Source organism: Solanum lycopersicum, chromosome 12, assembly GCF_036512215.1.
Source record: "Solanum lycopersicum chromosome 12, SLM_r2.1".
NCBI lineage: Eukaryota > Viridiplantae > Streptophyta > Magnoliopsida > Solanales > Solanaceae > Solanum > Solanum lycopersicum.
In genome coordinates, this window is record NC_090811.1 from 979,670 (window position 1) to 996,307 (window position 16,638).

Genomic DNA, 16,638 nt, shown 5'->3' on the forward strand with positions numbered 1-16,638 from the left:
ATACTCATTGGCAAGGGAAAATATGGCTTAAGAGCCTTGATGACGACGCTGAAGATCCCATTAAGCAAGGTGAAACACTGCTTCAATGCTTAAATACTCAAAGAAAATGCAGAGATTGAACAAAAAAAGAATATCTCCTATGTGATAATTCACTTATGAATGTTAAGTGTTCATTTTTCTGTTTGCATCAAGCAGTAGCAGATCAAAAGACAGATACAAATTCGATAATCAGATCCCGTGTTCAATAGTAAAGATACAATCTTTTCTAATACAGATTACATCATGACTCAGTACACTAATCTATGCAACAACAAGAACAACAACGAATACCGAATGTAAGGTCTGATGAGGGTAAAGTATCACAGACCATACCCCTATCGCTGTTTCCGATAGACCTTCAGCTCAACGAAAAAACTACAAAAAGCTATGCATAACTTAAAAACACATTTGGTTATCATCATTCAGCAAATCGATACATTTTAAACAAGAAAAAAAATTCAGAATTAAACGAAAACATAGAGAAAAAAAGTTATTTTTTTTTCAATCATAATCATCAAAATTAACTAGAAACACAAAGGGGTGATGATTTGAAAATCATCAGAGGGAGGTGGAAAGTTTAAATCAAACGGCAGAGGATCTTTACAAAACGACGACGTCTGATCATCATCGCCACCGCCGCCGCCAATGCAATTACCATCCACCACAGAAGACGACGAATCACAATCACTATGACCTTCCCCCATCGGAATCCGGCGGGGAATTTCAATCCGCGGTTGCATCGTTTTACACAATGCACGCGCATCACTCGATGATTCCACCGTGCTACTCATACTACTCGACGCCGGCCTTGATTGTTGAAGATTTTCAAATTGATTCTCCCCATAAGGAGGCAATACTGGGAAGTTAGTTTTTGCTTTAGCTCCATGAAAAGACCTTGCAGCAGTATCATAAGCTCGTGCAGCACCCTCCGCTGTATCAAACGTTCCCAGCCATTTACGAGCTTTTTTCACCGGATCCCTTATCTCAGCAGAAAATCGACCCCATGGCCGTTTACGTACACCCCTATAACGAGGTGGCTCAATCACCGACTGTTGGAAAACAACGGATCTTGATCCATTTATCTCCGGATTTTTCCGACGGGGCATGGCCGGTAATTTAAAATAGGAGATGGGGTTGTCGGAAATTGTCGCCGGCGGCCACTAAATTGATCGGAATTGTGTAAATTAATGTTTTTTATGATTATTTTCCATAGAGATGAAGTTGATAAGCGTAAAAATACGCAATGGAGAAGAAAAGGGAAAAGAGTTCATCTTGTGATATAATTTTATTTATTTATTTATTTATTGGTTATTTTTAATTTTTTTTTGGGATATGCTTTGCTTTATTTGGTGGATAGAGATTTATGAATAGTATCTACCAATCAATCAACAACTTTCAAATTTTCCAATCACCAATTATTTGAATTCAATAAAAATAAAAATTAACTATATTTAACTTTTACCGTTGCGTTCGGACGAGCTTTCGGACTTTCACCAATATCTGATATCTATCGTCCATGGAGCAACATGTACTAAGTAACCGTGTCCGCCAAGGTTAAGACAGGGTTAATTGAATATTTTCTTTTACCTCGACGGATTGTGTGGGATATTTATAATCTCTCAATAGCAATGTGTCTCAGTTAACATGTCTATCAAGATCAGAATAGAGTTAAATTGAATCTTTTCTTTTATTGGTATAGTCATTAAAAAAAAAATTCAATAAAGTAGGAAAACTTGTGTTAACCTTAAGAATAACAAGGCTCGAACTGAAGATGATTCTTTTTTTTATGCAAGTTATAGGTATAGTTCACGAGATGAGATTGGATTCGCATCATCTAAAATTAAAGAAGCTTCGTGATCTTGGTGAGGGTAAGTTGACTCTTTTGAGGAGGGGTCCTACATACATAAAAGGAAGGCCAAGTTGTACATGAAGTTGTCTAAGTGTGAGGTTTGACTTGACACGATGAGATTTATGAGTCAACATATTGTTGTCAAAGATCACGTTGAATCTAAATGTAAGTCCCTTCCATCTTACTCTCCATATTGTCCACCAAATGAACGTACGAATCTTATGTCACCCACCAGCAATAAGTGATTTTGACATTCTCAAGACACTTGAAACTTCACAAAGGCAACACTTAGACCACAATTAAACCCTAAACTTCATAGATTTTCGTGTGTCGCTCACCACTTTGTATGGGGCATTTGTCTTTTAGATTTCTCCAGTTAACTCTATCCACCAAGGTTAGAACCTATCGGGAAAAAATCACCTAGTGTTTTTATCTATATTGAAACTGATACCTGAGACTTTATCATTCTTAACCACTTTATTGACTACTAGGCTACACACACGCCCCAAAACTACTGGTAAGACAAATATAGACCTTTTCTCCTGTTAATATACAAATCAAAAACAGTGAGAATCAATCTCAAAATGTCTTAACTGCTTCACTCAGCATCACATGTCACAATCGTATCATCGACATATAAGAGATGAGCTATTTCTACTCAACACATTGTTATAACAATAAAATGCAAATCGTTGTCTCAACGATATACATAAACTTCTGGATGAATTGATGTGAATACAATGTCTAATCCACAATGAAACTTCTTGATCTGATCGCAACTTAGACTGATATAATGCATAAGCAGTCTGCAAAGACTAGATTTCAGGTATGGTACTCCGACTTCTACACTGAGAAACTGTCTACTTTCGACATGAGTTGCCTGTCATCTTGGTTTATTCATCCTGCTTTTGGATCAGTGAAACAATGGCAAGAATAAGCTATCCGAGCAAGCATCAAGATATGAAGCCAAACAAGCAAATAAGTTAAAACCTGATTTTCTGCTATGTTGCTCAGACTCTCCAAAAATGTTGTCCCGCACTTATCAGATCCACTAAAACTACACTACTTTCGAAGGATTCAACAAGCACATGACAACATTTTTGAAGAGTTTGAATAACATAGATTTATTGGGTTAAAGTAGTACATAAATAACATTTTCATCCTTTCACTGAAATCAACATGCAAAACTTGTAATAAATTCATTTCTCTACTTGCCTGGTGGACTAAGAAGTTGCAACAGCATTTATTCTCCCGAAATTTCTCTCCAGTTGCACTTCTAGAGTTTCGTTACCAATATTTTGCTGCTCCTCTTGGATCTCTTTCGCTGAAAGCACTGCAGATTGGCTTGAATTTTCCAGCTCTATTATCTGCAAAGTCGGAATATCTCCCAGATCGTGAGGGATGCTGTCTAAGTGAAGACAACACTTAAGAACTAGATGTTCCAGGACAGGAAAATGATCATTTGAGGCACTCCAGTGCTCTAAATCAAACATCTCGATCTGCAACAGTTTTAAAGAACAGAATCCCTCTTCAACTTGTTCCCACTTTGTTCCTGTGAAGGCATAAGGTTTTAGTTTGAGTACCTCAAGATTCGGTAATCTACAAAGAGAGGTCATACTCTCCCATGGCAAGTAGGTGAAGCTCAAAGTTAACTTCTTGAGATTCTCTGGAAGTGCATCGAGATGAAATGCTAATTTCGGTACTTGTACAGGTGCTCTCAACCCAACAATCTTTAATGCTTCGAGTTGAGGTAGGAGAGCGAGATTTCTAAGGCAATCTGACCACAAGTCTGATATTGTATCACTACAATAAGGCCACAGATTTTCAGACGTGTAAAGAAAATCACTCCACGGAATCTGGACTGGATAAGTATACTCGACCGTTTCACATATTCCCAATTTCTTCAACTTAGGAGTGCTTGAGAAGACATCTGTTGTACAATCTGCAAGGGTAATGTTGGTAAGTGTTTGTAGGTTATTCAAGACCAATGAATTGTATCCGTTACGTTCTTCATTGGTTTGGCTTGGCAAACAGATGCTTGGTTTAATATGAAGATGTCTGAGGTTTGGCATCTTCCAAATCTCCCGAGGCAAAGTCGAGTTTCTTGAATACACATGAAGAATTAAAGTCTGCAAACTCCAAAATTGTGATACCGTTGGAGGGAATTCACTACTAGTGGCCAATGCAAGGTAACGCAAATTAACAAGTTGCATTATCTCACTAGGAAACTGAGGGAAATGTTGGAAATTGATATCAAGAATATCAAGAACTCTGAGCAATTTGAAGTCCATAAATGAAAATATTGGACTTTGAGGAAATGAAAATATTGGACTTTGAGAAACATTGAATCCCAAGAGGGAACGAGAAAATGAAACAGTAGGATCAGTGGGGTGAAATGAGTAACTTGAGAAGATGGTGCTACAATTGAAACTAACTCGACGCAGAGCTGTTATGCCCTCTGATAGAACATCAAGGGATTGCTTCTTCAAGAAATGTAGAAAGTTTTGTCTTTTAGCTTCTTCTAAGCAAAAGTCTCGCATGATATCATGGAGTTTACATGTTTTGAGTTTTCCGTTAGACCGCTTTACAGCTAAAACCAAACTTCTATCAATAAGATCCTCCAAGCACTCCTCAGCTATCTCTTCCACGGTTGTAACACCTGTTGCATTAAGAAAGCCCTCAGCAACCCACAACCTGATCAGCTTCCACACATGAATCTCAAAATCTTCGGGAAATGCTCCCATGTACAAGAAGCAAGCTTTTAGATGTTGAGGCAAGTGGCTGTAACTTAGAGCAAGTATGTCTAAACACTGCCCTGGCTCACGATTCACAACGGAATCCACACTTTCTGCAACATTGTTCCAGCAATCAGTAGTCTTGCTCATTTTCGAGAGATGCCCTGCAACCACAACAATTGCTAGAGGTAGTCCTTGGCATTTTTCTGCAATACTTCTTCCAATCTCTTCCAATTCAAATGGACATCCTCTTTTCCCAAAAATTTTCCGACGGAGTAGCTCCCAACCTTCATCATTGTCTAGAAAATCCAGTCGGTGAGGTTGCCGATCAGGATTAACATAAGTTGCTAGATCAATGAGCCTACTCGTTAGAATGATACGACTTCCATTATCATCATCAGGAAACAACCTGCTCAAATTGTCCCAAGCATCAGTGCTCCACATGTCATCGACAACAATAAGAAATCTCTTGCATATTAAACTTTTTCTCACTCGATCCGCAGTTTCTTGATCTCTTCTTTCATATATTTCTTTCGAAGAACGAGTCATTAGTTGATCAGCATTTTGTTTGTCACTCTCTTGATTGATTTCATCGGTTGGAGGAACAACAGAATAAAAGAGATCAAATAAAATGTCTCTTTCTCTATACTCTTGAGAAACAGTTACCCAAGCACGAACATCAAACCGATTAACAACAGAAATATCATTATATGCTCTCTTCGCAAGAGTTGTTTTACCAATACCAGCCATTCCGACTATACAAATGATATCTAGTTCAGAAGGCCCACCTCTGAGCCTATCAATTATTTTCTCCAAGTCTTCCTGGAAACCAACAGGTTTTTGTTGCACATCTGGACTACTTGTCGATATATGCCTAGCCGGTAAAACCTGTTTATGAAACTTCAAAGTGCTAATCTTGTCACCCTTAATTTTCGTCACTTCTTTTTTGATGAATTCCATTTCTTCAATTGCTACCTGCAACCTCCTACATAGGACTTCGAAAGCCTTTCTTCGGTAATTTGCATTTTTTGCCACAAAATATTTTCTCAGCTTCGAGTCAACAATATCTTCAACTTGATATGTTTTCTCTTTGATCTTTCCTTCCAACATTTTCAGCCTTTCATGCCTATGCTTTATCGTTTCAGAATCCGTCAAAAACTCTTGAAAAGCAATAATTCTTTTGCTTAGTGACAAAATTTGTTCTTTCCTCTTAAGATTATTCAGTAATGGATGATTGCATTGCATGAACAACTCGAGCGAGCATACAGCAGAGGTTAAAGCAGCATAAGCCATTTCTTCTTCCTTAGAAATTACATTAAACAAACTATGATCAAACTAGACGTCGGAGCAGCTTTCCTTTAGTTATTTCTAGGGACAACACACAGATGTATTATGCAGTCGTAATAACAGGTAACACAGTCTATAGTAATCTTAACCCGCTAACTACGAAACAAAGTAAACAACAACATACATATTAACAGTTGTATGAGTTAAAATCCAAGAAATGAACAATTCTGAGGTGTTTGGAAAAGAAGAACGAGTTTTTTAACTTATATACACCGACAATGAAAACACGCTCACAAGTCATGACTAATGTCTATCTTAAGCTCATCCGAGCTCAATATCTTTGGCTTGCTTAGACTCTATACATATTTATATACAACAAAAAGTCGACTTACTAGTCAACGAAGTGGTTTGAGAACTACGAGATCTCGAGTTCAAATCCCAATACAGATAAAAACACTAACGTCATTTCTTTCCATCTATCCTATCCTTTGTCCATAATGTTACTGGTGGGAAGTGACAGATATCCTGTGGAACAATAGCGTAGCTAGAAGCACGAAACTCACTAGGTTTTGCTTAAACATTGTATTCGTGTTGAAAATTTCATTGAATATGGACACATATTAGATTTATAACCAACAATTATCACTTGAAGTCATCAATTCCAAAATGTAGAACCCAAAGTTAAAATATTAGCTCTTTCTCTACTATGGAATTAGTACAGATACACGCAAGCTGTCTCAGACACCACGGTCGTTTTAATAATAAAAAAAAACTATAGAACTACAAATAACATGTTTAGATCTCAATTCCGAACCCATAAAGTTCAAATAATGGATCTTCCCCTGCAGGTAGTAATCCTTTTACTTTATCAAATGATTTTCAACAATCTTAAAGATAGTACACATCTAAATTACTTCTAATAAGTAGTACTATTAAATAAAGTGAAAATATTGAAAAATATTAGCAAAATTTATAAGAAAAGTTTACCTGATAGCAATGATTTAATTTCTTGATAAAGAAAAAAGGAGGAGGCAAAAAAAGCAGCAAGATAGACCCTTCAATGCTTCATTTGACAAGTCATGATCAAGAAAAATACATTATTGTGACTTTAATTTTTGGTAGGAGTTTCATTGACCACTAAATTATTATATTCTTTTTTTAAAAAAAGACAAGGGCAAAATGGTCAAATTTATTATCAATGATAGGGGTATATGTGAAAGTTTTTTTAACGAGGTGTATATCAGATTTGAATCACAAAATTACATATTATATAAAATTCTTTGCTAATATAGAACAATGTCAATTTTTTTTATAACAGAATAAAATAAAAATAGTATCATACAAAAAAAAAATAATTTGTTCTGTTCGAACAGAATATTGACTATGTAATACAAACTCTAACATTTAGTATGTATAATATATTAATATATCTTTTAACTTAACTTTAGCCGATATTTATGCCCTCAACTTTTGAGTTTGTACAAAGTAGACATCTAGACTTATATAAAATTGAATAAGTATACACATGTATCGTAAATGTTATAATACGCATAAGATACAAAATTGTCATGTGGGACGAATGCGTCTATTGTTTAATTTTATACAAGTTTAAGTATCTATTTGTTCACACCCAAAGTAAAATATTATAATTTTCAGTTGATGTCAAGTTAAGAGTCATGTTTATGTATTATGCTTCTTTAGTATAAGAAAACTTTTATTTTTGTTGCTTCAAATATCTGGTGTTTGAAATTCACTATTTCGATCAATTCAACTTTACTTTCAAAGAGGTTTTAGTGCTCTTTATCAAAAGAAAATTCTATTTCCTAAATTCGTACTTAAATCTCTGGTTAAGAATGAAAGTAACCTTTACCGTTCCATTACTTTTTTTTTTTTGGTTTGGTATTATTAGATAAATTAATGGCATTAGTTTAAGCACTTAAAGACCAATGAAACATTTCCTTAATTTCCTCAAAAAACAGTTACAATTTCCTCCTTTTAAATTCACATTTTCCAACTTTTTTTAATCACCAAATTAACAAAGAAAATCAATCAAACTCCCTCCCCACCCATTTTATTTTTTATTTTTTTAATAAAAAATAAACATAAAATGGACAGAACAAGAAGATCAATTCTTGTATTTTCTGTCCTAATATTCTTGGTTTGTTCTTCTATTCTTGTTCAGGCCCAAACACAAAAGCCCAATTTTAAGGTGGCAGGCCCAAGTCCAACAAAAGCCCATGTAGAATCAAGGCCCACACAAGAAGAAGTAGAAGTAAACCATGAAAATGATGATGTTGGGGTTGATGCTCTTAAAGATTTCTATGAGACTGAACAATTTTCTACAGAATTTGTTGCTGGTCATTAATTAAATGGCGAAATCATCAATTTCGTTAAGAATATCTGAGTTTATATATATATATATATATATATATATATATATATATTTATAATAAAATAAATCTCGAGCAGTGTTTTTCTTTATGTATACAATATTATTGTCTGATAATGAATGTTCAATTCAGATGCGGCGCAATAAAACTAATGGCCTAAAATCAATTTAGTGGAGAGTATTATCTTTTATGCTCAATATTTATAAAAGAAAAATTAACTTAAAAATTTATTATAAATAAAAATTGGACTTCGTCATCCGTTTATTAGAAATTTTGTGTTCGAGCTTCAGTAATTTTCTTTTATATAAAAAAAATATTGGAAGAAGTTTTATGAAGCTCCTTGAAATAGTTAAACTTGAATAATGCATATAATTTTCTAGTTGAAGCTATATATAAGACTTTGATTTTATATATATATATATATATATATATATATATATAATGTTTCTTTTTTTAAAGAGTAATTGATTTGGTAGTTTATGCCAGAACATTATTGATAAAGTATTTTTATTTTTAACGAGATTTCATCCCAATGATTGTTGTAGAGAATATAAAATATGAATAGGAAAAAAAGGTAACTGTTCTTGATAGTGTATGTCACGTACTAAAAAAAAATTCAACAAAAGAAAAGATCGATGAAAATCAAATCCATGAAAATGTAAATTTTTCACAAATTTTATAGTGTTAAAGAGTCCTACTCTTTTTCAAATTATAAAAATTCCTTAAAATTTAAGAATTTCGGATATATTATTCAACGTTTCAATCATATCGTGATTTCGAATACATCATTCATCATTTTGAAATGTCACGTTTCGATTTTAGATATATCACTCAACGACCGATACAACGCATCTCGATACATTCTCTAAGAGTGATGTATTCGAAAATAAGAAGAAGTACAGATTTTTGTGTTGTTAATATAGTTACACATATTGACTACTCAATAGAATGTATGACTTAAAATCTAAATTTAAAACGAAAATTCAATCAAATGTATGGCTTAAAATCAAATCTAAAACCAAAATTTAGAAAAGAGAGTTACATTTATCTATCCTATATATATATATATTATTTTTTTTCTCATATTTTTTTTAAATACTCTAATTAAATATAATTTGCTAATAATTAAATTTTCTTACTCAATTGACAATATAACATTTTCTTGTAATATTTTGTAAGATAGGAATATATATATATATATATATATAATTTGTTGTAGATTACGTAATAACATAATTGTTGAATTCTCTTTTATTGATTATAGTTTTATGAACTTTTTCCATAAAACAATTGTTGTATAAATAATCCACATTATTCTAAAATTGTATAAAAATAAAATTAAAATTCTACTAAATGGAATATGCTAATTAGAGTACTATTCTCTTTATTTATATAATATTTCATAATACTTTTAACTACAAAAACTAATATTATAGTGATTAGAAGACATTCATAGTTAATCAATATTTTTAAAATTTAATTATTTCCGTTTGAGATTGAAATATTTAAAAACATCTCAAAAGAATTGAAGACAATCTTATAAAGCAATATTAAAATATAATTTATTCAAATTGAAGTAAACTAGACAATTATATAAATAGAAGTACAATTGTTTCAGTTTCTTATAAGGATGTATGTATATGTACAAGGAAATGGTCAATTTCAAAATGTGATTTACAACACAGGAAAATGTTCAAATACCACATAAAGAACTGTCTTCATCCTTTATTAGACTTTTCACAAACAAATGCATCAATTTTACATATAGTACAAAGTCCTCTAGGCAATGGAGGCTTCAAGGGAAGACTTGGCAAGCCACAATAATCCTGGATCATTCCTTTTGAGGACTAAATAAGCTTCTGTTCTACCAGTTTCGTCGATAATAGCGTCTTCATTGAATCCAATCACAGACAGGATCTCCATTGCAGCTGCAACCACAGAGGAGGACAAAGGTTGTTGAGTATTTACAGCTAAAGATGCTCAACAAGCATGCAAAGGTAAGGAGAAGAAGCACTCAATGATCGAGAAGCATATAACTTCGACTAGTACTAGTAAAGTTCACGTCAAAAGATAAACGATGTCTGATAATGATGTTGATACATTTCCTTTGTGTTGCATGTTTCATGGGATCACCAAATACATTTTGAACCTCTGCAAATAACATCTATAACGAGTACCACCATGCAAATACTTCATCTAAATAGATATCAAAATGATACCAAACCTAGCCTTGGTCAGTTAAACTAGCTTGATTTAAGATGGGAGATCACAGAGTATCGATTCAAAGGTGGACAAAGGGTTTCTCAATGCAGAGAAAATGTATCTATGTTGGATTAGTAACAGTGCTGAAAGATCTCTGAAGGTAACATGAAAGTAGGGGATGGGAAGGAGAACTGTCGGGTAAGGAATCTCGCATAAGGGAAATAAGTTGCAATAGATAGAGTAGAAGAACATGTACCTGAATAATTCACCACATCCCTTTGGATTAGAGGATTAGCCTGCAACATCCACCAATTAATTGTGATGAACAAATTAAGAGAAATCTAGACAAAACTAAATCAAGACCATCATAATAAATTCACCTTCCGCAGCTTTCTGAATTTCACTTCATTTTGATGTTCAATTGCATTCCTACGAAACAGTACCGTTGCTAACTTAAATCCAAAGCTCATGAATGACAAAAATTCCAAATCTAAATGGCAGATTCATGTTCGACATACCTTATGATTTTCAATATAGTTTGCACTACCCTAGAGACCTCGAAGGGAGTAGCTTGAGATCTCAATGCACCTATTGCTTTCTGCAGTCGACTGCAAATGATGGCAACAGGATCTTGTATCCTCTGCAATTCCTGGTCATCTGGATCAGGCTCATCAATCACTATACTAGAGACCCCATCTGGTATTATATCCTTATCATTAGTACATGGCTCTATCATATTAGTACCTTCAGGAAAATCATCTTGGTTGGTGTGTGTAAAAGATCCTCTCTCTTCCTCATTAACATGGTGCCCCAAAGAAACATGGCTATTTTGACCATCTGTTACTTTCTTTTCGATCCCCATAGTCCACTCATCAGGATCAGGTTCCAAAGAAGTAGGAGTTGCTGTATTGTGTTTTTCTGCAGAGCAATCATCCGGGTCAGGTTCTTCACTTAATTTAGCTTCCATAGGAGGCGGAAGACTTCTCATCTTATTATCATCAGAATCAAGGTCCATACGAGGCTCATCTTTCACAGGAGAGCCAGTCTCGCAATCATCAGGATCAGGTTCTGATTTTCTTTGATCATCAGATGGGACATCAACACTAGCTACCTTCACACCATTCAGTTGGTTTTCCACTAGAACATCTACATGATTGGATTGCACTGAGTCACCAGCATTAGAGGCCTGACACATTACAGTTGCTTCTGAGGGGTTGGTGGATGCCTGTGCTAAACGGCTGTAGGCAGCAACCACTGAAGATGCTCGAGCATTGAAAACTGAAGTTTGTCCTCCAAGTTTATGTGATAACCCAATTATATTATCGCTGTCCTCATCTTCTTCATAGTGTTGCAAACTGTGACCACTCAAACTATGACCTCTTGATTTAGTCCAGTCCAACTTATCAGCTTCTTCATTAAGCTGCAAGAGAGATCTATTCTTAATAACTCTGCACATTTAACAAGAATATTGCAAAGATGAACAGAACTAATCAAGTTTAGCGGCTCAAAAAGGACCGTCCCAGTCTTTAGATTAAACATCTGTTGAATAAGGAAGCAACGGACAGAAAAAGAGACTAATAACCTTTTACCTGCTTAAGCAGAGCATAGAAGTTCATGTCATGTTCAGAATGTACCATGTGTGACTGAAAAAGGAAACAATATAAGTTAGAGGCACATCAGAATTCATCATGAAACTCAAAAGCACGAACTTAGATTTTCAAATATCTTTAAGTTGGACAACAAAGAGTTAGACAGGACCACCCACAAGTTCATGCAAGAGTGTCTTCTTGATGCTATCATACTTCCTAAAACCCTTGAGGTCATCTGTACGAAGACGTAGTGATATCTCCTCGCCGTGATTCTGAATATGAACAACAGAAAATTATCAAGATAATTTTAAATGGTAACCTGAAAAAATTATCATCTCAGAAAATCAAAAAGTAATACTTCCTCTGTCCCATTTTATGTGACACCCTTTCCTTTTTAGTCCATCCCAAAAGAATGTCCCCTTACTGTAATTAGAAACAATTTAACTTTAAAGTTTCCCTTTTACCCTTAATGAAATGAATCTCAACCATACAAATATCTAAGAATTTTTTTTAGACCACAAATCTCAGAAGTCTTAAATTTTTCTTGAACGCCGTGCCTAGTCCAAGGATGTCACATAAAATGAGACGGAGAAAGAAAGGGTTTGCTCACCTTATTGAAGCCAAGAATGCATTCAGGACTAACACCAACATAGCCTTCTGGTGCCATCTCTGTCATGATTCCTACGTGCCAGCGATGCTTCAAGAAGTCCAATGAACGATAGTTCACCACAACTGATAGCCGATATCAACAAAGTAATCTATATATAATTAAGCTGATATATGAAAAATCTTGCTAGGCTTACCTTATTCATGATTGCAACAATTCCTGGATCAGCAGCAAGCTTGTGCATTAGTTTTAAAGCTTTTGAAGCAGGAGGATTCAACTGAAATCAAAGTGAAGACTACATAAATTGGCCGTCAAATAAAAGAGAAAATGACATAGATAGTCCCTTAACAATGTGAGTAGGTCTAAAATGATCCCTTAACTATAGACTTAAAGGATTTAGTCCTTTAACTATTCAAAAACTTATCAATTTTGGTCTCTTTACTATACACTTACCGGTTTTTAGTCCCTTAACTATAAACTTACCGATTTTAGTCCTTTAAGTATTCAAAAACTTGTCAAGTTTGTTCTTTGTCCATTATTTAAATACAAATAACTTAGGTTCATATTAACGGAATTCATGCATCAAAAAAAGCAAATTTTTATTCAAATTAACCTTATGCGAAGAACCTTAACCTCAACGATTTAAAATAAAATTCACGAGGAAAGAAAATACGAGTCATAATTTTATTTACGGAGGATAAAATGAAGCATACTATTGCTACTATTGGCTTGTATATGCTAAACTATATTATAAAAAGTAAAAAATTATACCCATTAAATCCAAAGTTTGTAGTCCAACGACTTCATTGAATGAAATTTGTTAGTGAATAAAATGGCAGATTTGCAATTTTTTTTTGATTTTTTAAAAATAAATCCATTTTATTATTCTATTCCTTTTATTTAGAGGGGATATGTCAATATATTTTTGCATGTAATCCATAAAGATTAGAAACATTAGTTTACTCATTCGTCCGGCTGCATTTTTAAGCTTTAACTATAGAGAATGATAGTGGTTACATATTCCCAGAGTTGGCTATACCTCTATACCAGGAAGATGGAGTGTCCGAAAATCACCAAAGACATAAGGCCCTTGTGGAAGTTTTAGTGAACTCTGAAGCCCATTTGAGATTCTTCGTCTCAATCTCTTTTCCTCTTCATCAAAACCCACAATCCTGAGGTCTGCCTTTGCACTCTGTAAAATGTCATCTACTTCATCGTTGGGCACTCCCAACATCCTAATAGACTTACCCTGAAACAGAAAATATTTATTCAGCTGTATATATAATGTTAACAAAGAAGTAGAAGATATATTTCAGAATGCAAGTGCACTCAAACCTTCTAAACTGCTAAAATGTATTTTTCACGACGTGCCTTTGGCAAAACTAACTTAGGGGCTACAACTCCTTCAATTCAGTTTCTGAAGCCGAATCCTAATTCCAAGGGTGGGAATTATTACATGATTTTTACGATATTTATCAAGCTAACTCCCTAAAAATAAAGCGTCATGTTGGAATGTTTTAGCAGAACAATCAGCAATAGTGTATAAAAACAAAAGGACAAACAAATCCATCAAAACAAAGACTAAAAGAGCAAAAGTTCATAAGCCCTGTCCAGAATTCAAGCAGATAGCAAGTCCAACAGTTAGTTAAGTTAATTCACGAACTAGAGCATAAACTGATAAATAAAAACCTCAAGAATGGATGCTGCCTCCAATTTCAGGTAGGAGTGCTCTTCAGAGAAAGGATACAAGAGTCTTGAACTTTTATTAGTAGGCACAATGAGGCGCATCGTATCTTCTCTAACGTTGGTGAGATTCAGCAATTCATCCCCCAGTGATTTGAGAGTAGCAGATGGATCCATATCCAGACTAAACTTCGTTCCTCTCCATAAAACAGATAATCGACATGTCTCCTGTTGCTGCATGGATTTCTTTATCTAATAATAGCATACAAGTAAGCCATCATCAAACACAAAAAATTTAGCTAGTATTAAATAAGAGAACCACAAGTATCAACCAATTAGTTTTTCTTTTAAACTATTTCTCTTTTGATGAATTGCATTCTGAGCCACAAACAGTATTTAGAATTCTATGTATAGAAGCTCGATGAAGGCTGTGTTTTTTTTGGCATGTAAACTAAAATCTAGTCAGCTAAAGATAATCATGAGGAATGAAGGTAGTTCAACAAAATGCATTTTTAGAAACCTCTCTTAATAATGCTTCAGAACACCAAAATCCAGGTTCCATAATGACCTTAGTTAAAGTTATCCGCTGAGCTTTTTTTTTAATTGATAAGTAAACGTTCCTATTAAACTTGTGCCAAGCTGGTACAGAAGAAAATACAATACAATACAATACAATACTACAACATTCCCACCAGTAATACTACATGTCCCCTAAAAGGTAAAGAAAATCCAAATACCGATCCATCCTACCTAGAGTACTGCTATAACAACTTCTGTCGGGAAAAACTGAAAATCAACGGCTCAATGGAAAAAGGAGCCTTCCTAACAATATGGTCAAGTGAAAATTCAGTTTTCTACATCAAGAAATTTCAGCACACATTTCTTTGATCTCCGGATGGAAAAAAGTTATAAGATAGTGTTGCGTTAAAGGTGAGACTCAGATCACCTAGAATTACGGAACCCCTAATTTGGTTTAGGAGAGAAGTATTAAGAGGATTCGTATAGCCGATACCATCCAGATATAGGGTCAAAGCATAGCTGATTGATAGATTTCTCCAGTGAACGTGGGTAATCCTATTCATGTAAATTGGCAGTATGAAGAAGTCACTTTTATCCCTCCCTTAATAAATCTGTAATACTCAAATAAAATTTCCGTCTTGTTAAACAAGTTATCACCTTCAATCCTTTAAACATCCACACGCTACTATCTGTTGCAAACACCTAAAAAAATTACTTTTTTTGGCAGCAACCATTTCTAAGCTAAAATATCAAATACTAAACTGAAAAAACACCTAATAGATAACATTGTAGTTATCAATCACCATCAACTACAGCGCAACCTCAAAACTAGTACGACTTGATACTTGAATCGACTATATGAATCCTTACTATTCCACTTTATTTTCAGTATACATAAGTATTATTCATCAAAATTTAATTTTTTTTCATATTCCTCATCAAACTAACCAAATTCTCCTCCTCTATCAAGCTTGGACCAATTTTCATTTTTCACAAAAGTTGTATTTGGTCTATACCTTGCACACCTCGACTAATCATAGCTACCTACTAACTTTATCTCTATCTACAAAGCTTAAACAGATGAAAAACAAATCATCAAATATTTTTGACTATACGCTTAAATTTGAACCTGAGACCTCGTGATTCTCCGGCTACTTGTAGCTCAATTAAAGCCGATAACTAAGTATTTCGCATCCAAACAACACGCAATCAATCGAAATAAACCTCGAAAGTTCGAAACTCAGAGCAAATTTGTTCCTAAAAATTACTAGCTGCAAAATTACATTAAAAAAAATGAGAAGATTGAAAATTCTTACCTTTTCTGATTCGAGAGATTGATGATGATCGATGATCTATGAGAATAATCAATCGCAAAAATGAGATTTTTTTTTTCAAATTTGGGGAAGAAATTGAAGATGTGAAGAACAAGGGAGCGGTGCAATTTAGAAATTTATGCAGGATGGATTTTAACATGAGCGGTGTGCGTTCCTTTTGGTACGTAAGTGCTGGCGTAAATTCACGCGCGAAAGATCTAGAAGTTACGGCTGACCAATTGGGTGAGTGAAATTGCGGGTTCGACCCCGTTAATCTTGATGAATTCAATAAATATATCAATTTTTTTTTCTACATCACGAATATAATTTCATTTCTAGTAAAAGATTAGGGAAAATGCACAAGTACCCCTTAATTTATGTTCGAAATTTCAAAAACACACTTATACTATACTAAGGTCCTATAA

The 16,638-nt window shown here is 34.2% G+C and overlaps 3 protein-coding genes across 4 annotated transcripts; all 3 read right to left on the bottom strand.

Moving 5' to 3' along the window:
• Positions 1–220: 220 nt before the first annotated feature.
• ERF-F6 (ethylene response factor F.6) lies at positions 221–1,801 on the bottom strand. Its single transcript, XM_019211697.3, has one exon. The coding sequence runs from the start codon at positions 1,143–1,145 to the stop codon at positions 564–566; it is 582 nt and encodes a 193-aa protein (XP_019067242.1). The 5' UTR covers positions 1,146–1,801; the 3' UTR covers positions 221–563.
• A 605-nt stretch (positions 1,802–2,406) lies between these two features.
• On the bottom strand, positions 2,407–7,030 carry LOC101256949 (putative late blight resistance protein homolog R1B-16). 2 transcript variants are annotated; one of them, XM_010315373.4, is made up of 3 exons: positions 6,898–7,030; positions 3,104–5,925; positions 2,407–2,790 (listed from the first exon to the last, which is right to left on the bottom strand). In XM_010315373.4, exon 2 carries the CDS (start codon positions 5,914–5,916, stop codon positions 3,112–3,114), a length of 2,805 nt encoding a protein of 934 aa, XP_010313675.1. In that variant the 5' UTR covers positions 5,917–5,925; positions 6,898–7,030; the 3' UTR covers positions 2,407–2,790; positions 3,104–3,111. The 2 variants fall into 2 exon arrangements, with proteins under 2 accessions (XP_010313675.1, XP_025884563.1); XM_026028778.2 differs by having other exon boundaries at positions 3,104–6,435; positions 6,898–7,018.
• A 2,807-nt stretch (positions 7,031–9,837) lies between these two features.
• Positions 9,838–16,500, bottom strand: LOC101252149 (uncharacterized). The gene is made up of 11 exons (XM_004251481.4): positions 16,217–16,500; positions 14,388–14,633; positions 13,738–13,947; positions 12,895–12,975; positions 12,702–12,788; positions 12,268–12,363; positions 12,092–12,145; positions 11,021–11,922; positions 10,883–10,931; positions 10,759–10,798; positions 9,838–10,228 (listed from the first exon to the last, which is right to left on the bottom strand). Exons 2-11 carry the CDS (start codon positions 14,619–14,621, stop codon positions 10,080–10,082), a joined length of 1,902 nt encoding a protein of 633 aa, XP_004251529.2. The 5' UTR covers positions 14,622–14,633; positions 16,217–16,500; the 3' UTR covers positions 9,838–10,079.
• Between the last annotated feature and the right edge of the window lie 138 nt (positions 16,501–16,638).

Bases quoted from the DNA above. Each gene is read 5' to 3' on its own strand.
- ERF-F6 (XM_019211697.3), bottom strand. From the start codon at position 1,145: ATGCCCCGTCGGAAAAATCCGGAGATAAATGGATCAAGATCCGTTGTT.
- LOC101256949 (XM_010315373.4), bottom strand. From the start codon at position 5,916: ATGGCTTATGCTGCTTTAACCTCTGCTGTATGCTCGCTCGAGTTGTTC.
- LOC101252149 (XM_004251481.4), bottom strand. From the start codon at position 14,621: ATGCAGCAACAGGAGACATGTCGATTATCTGTTTTATGGAGAGGAACG. The intron at 12,789-12,894 runs GTAAGCCTAGCA...GACTTCTTGAAG, and splicing joins TTGTTGCAATCATGAATAAG to CATCGCTGGCACGTAGGAAT. The intron at 12,364-12,701 runs GTGAGCAAACCC...GTTCATATTCAG, and splicing joins GCATTCTTGGCTTCAATAAG to AATCACGGCGAGGAGATATC.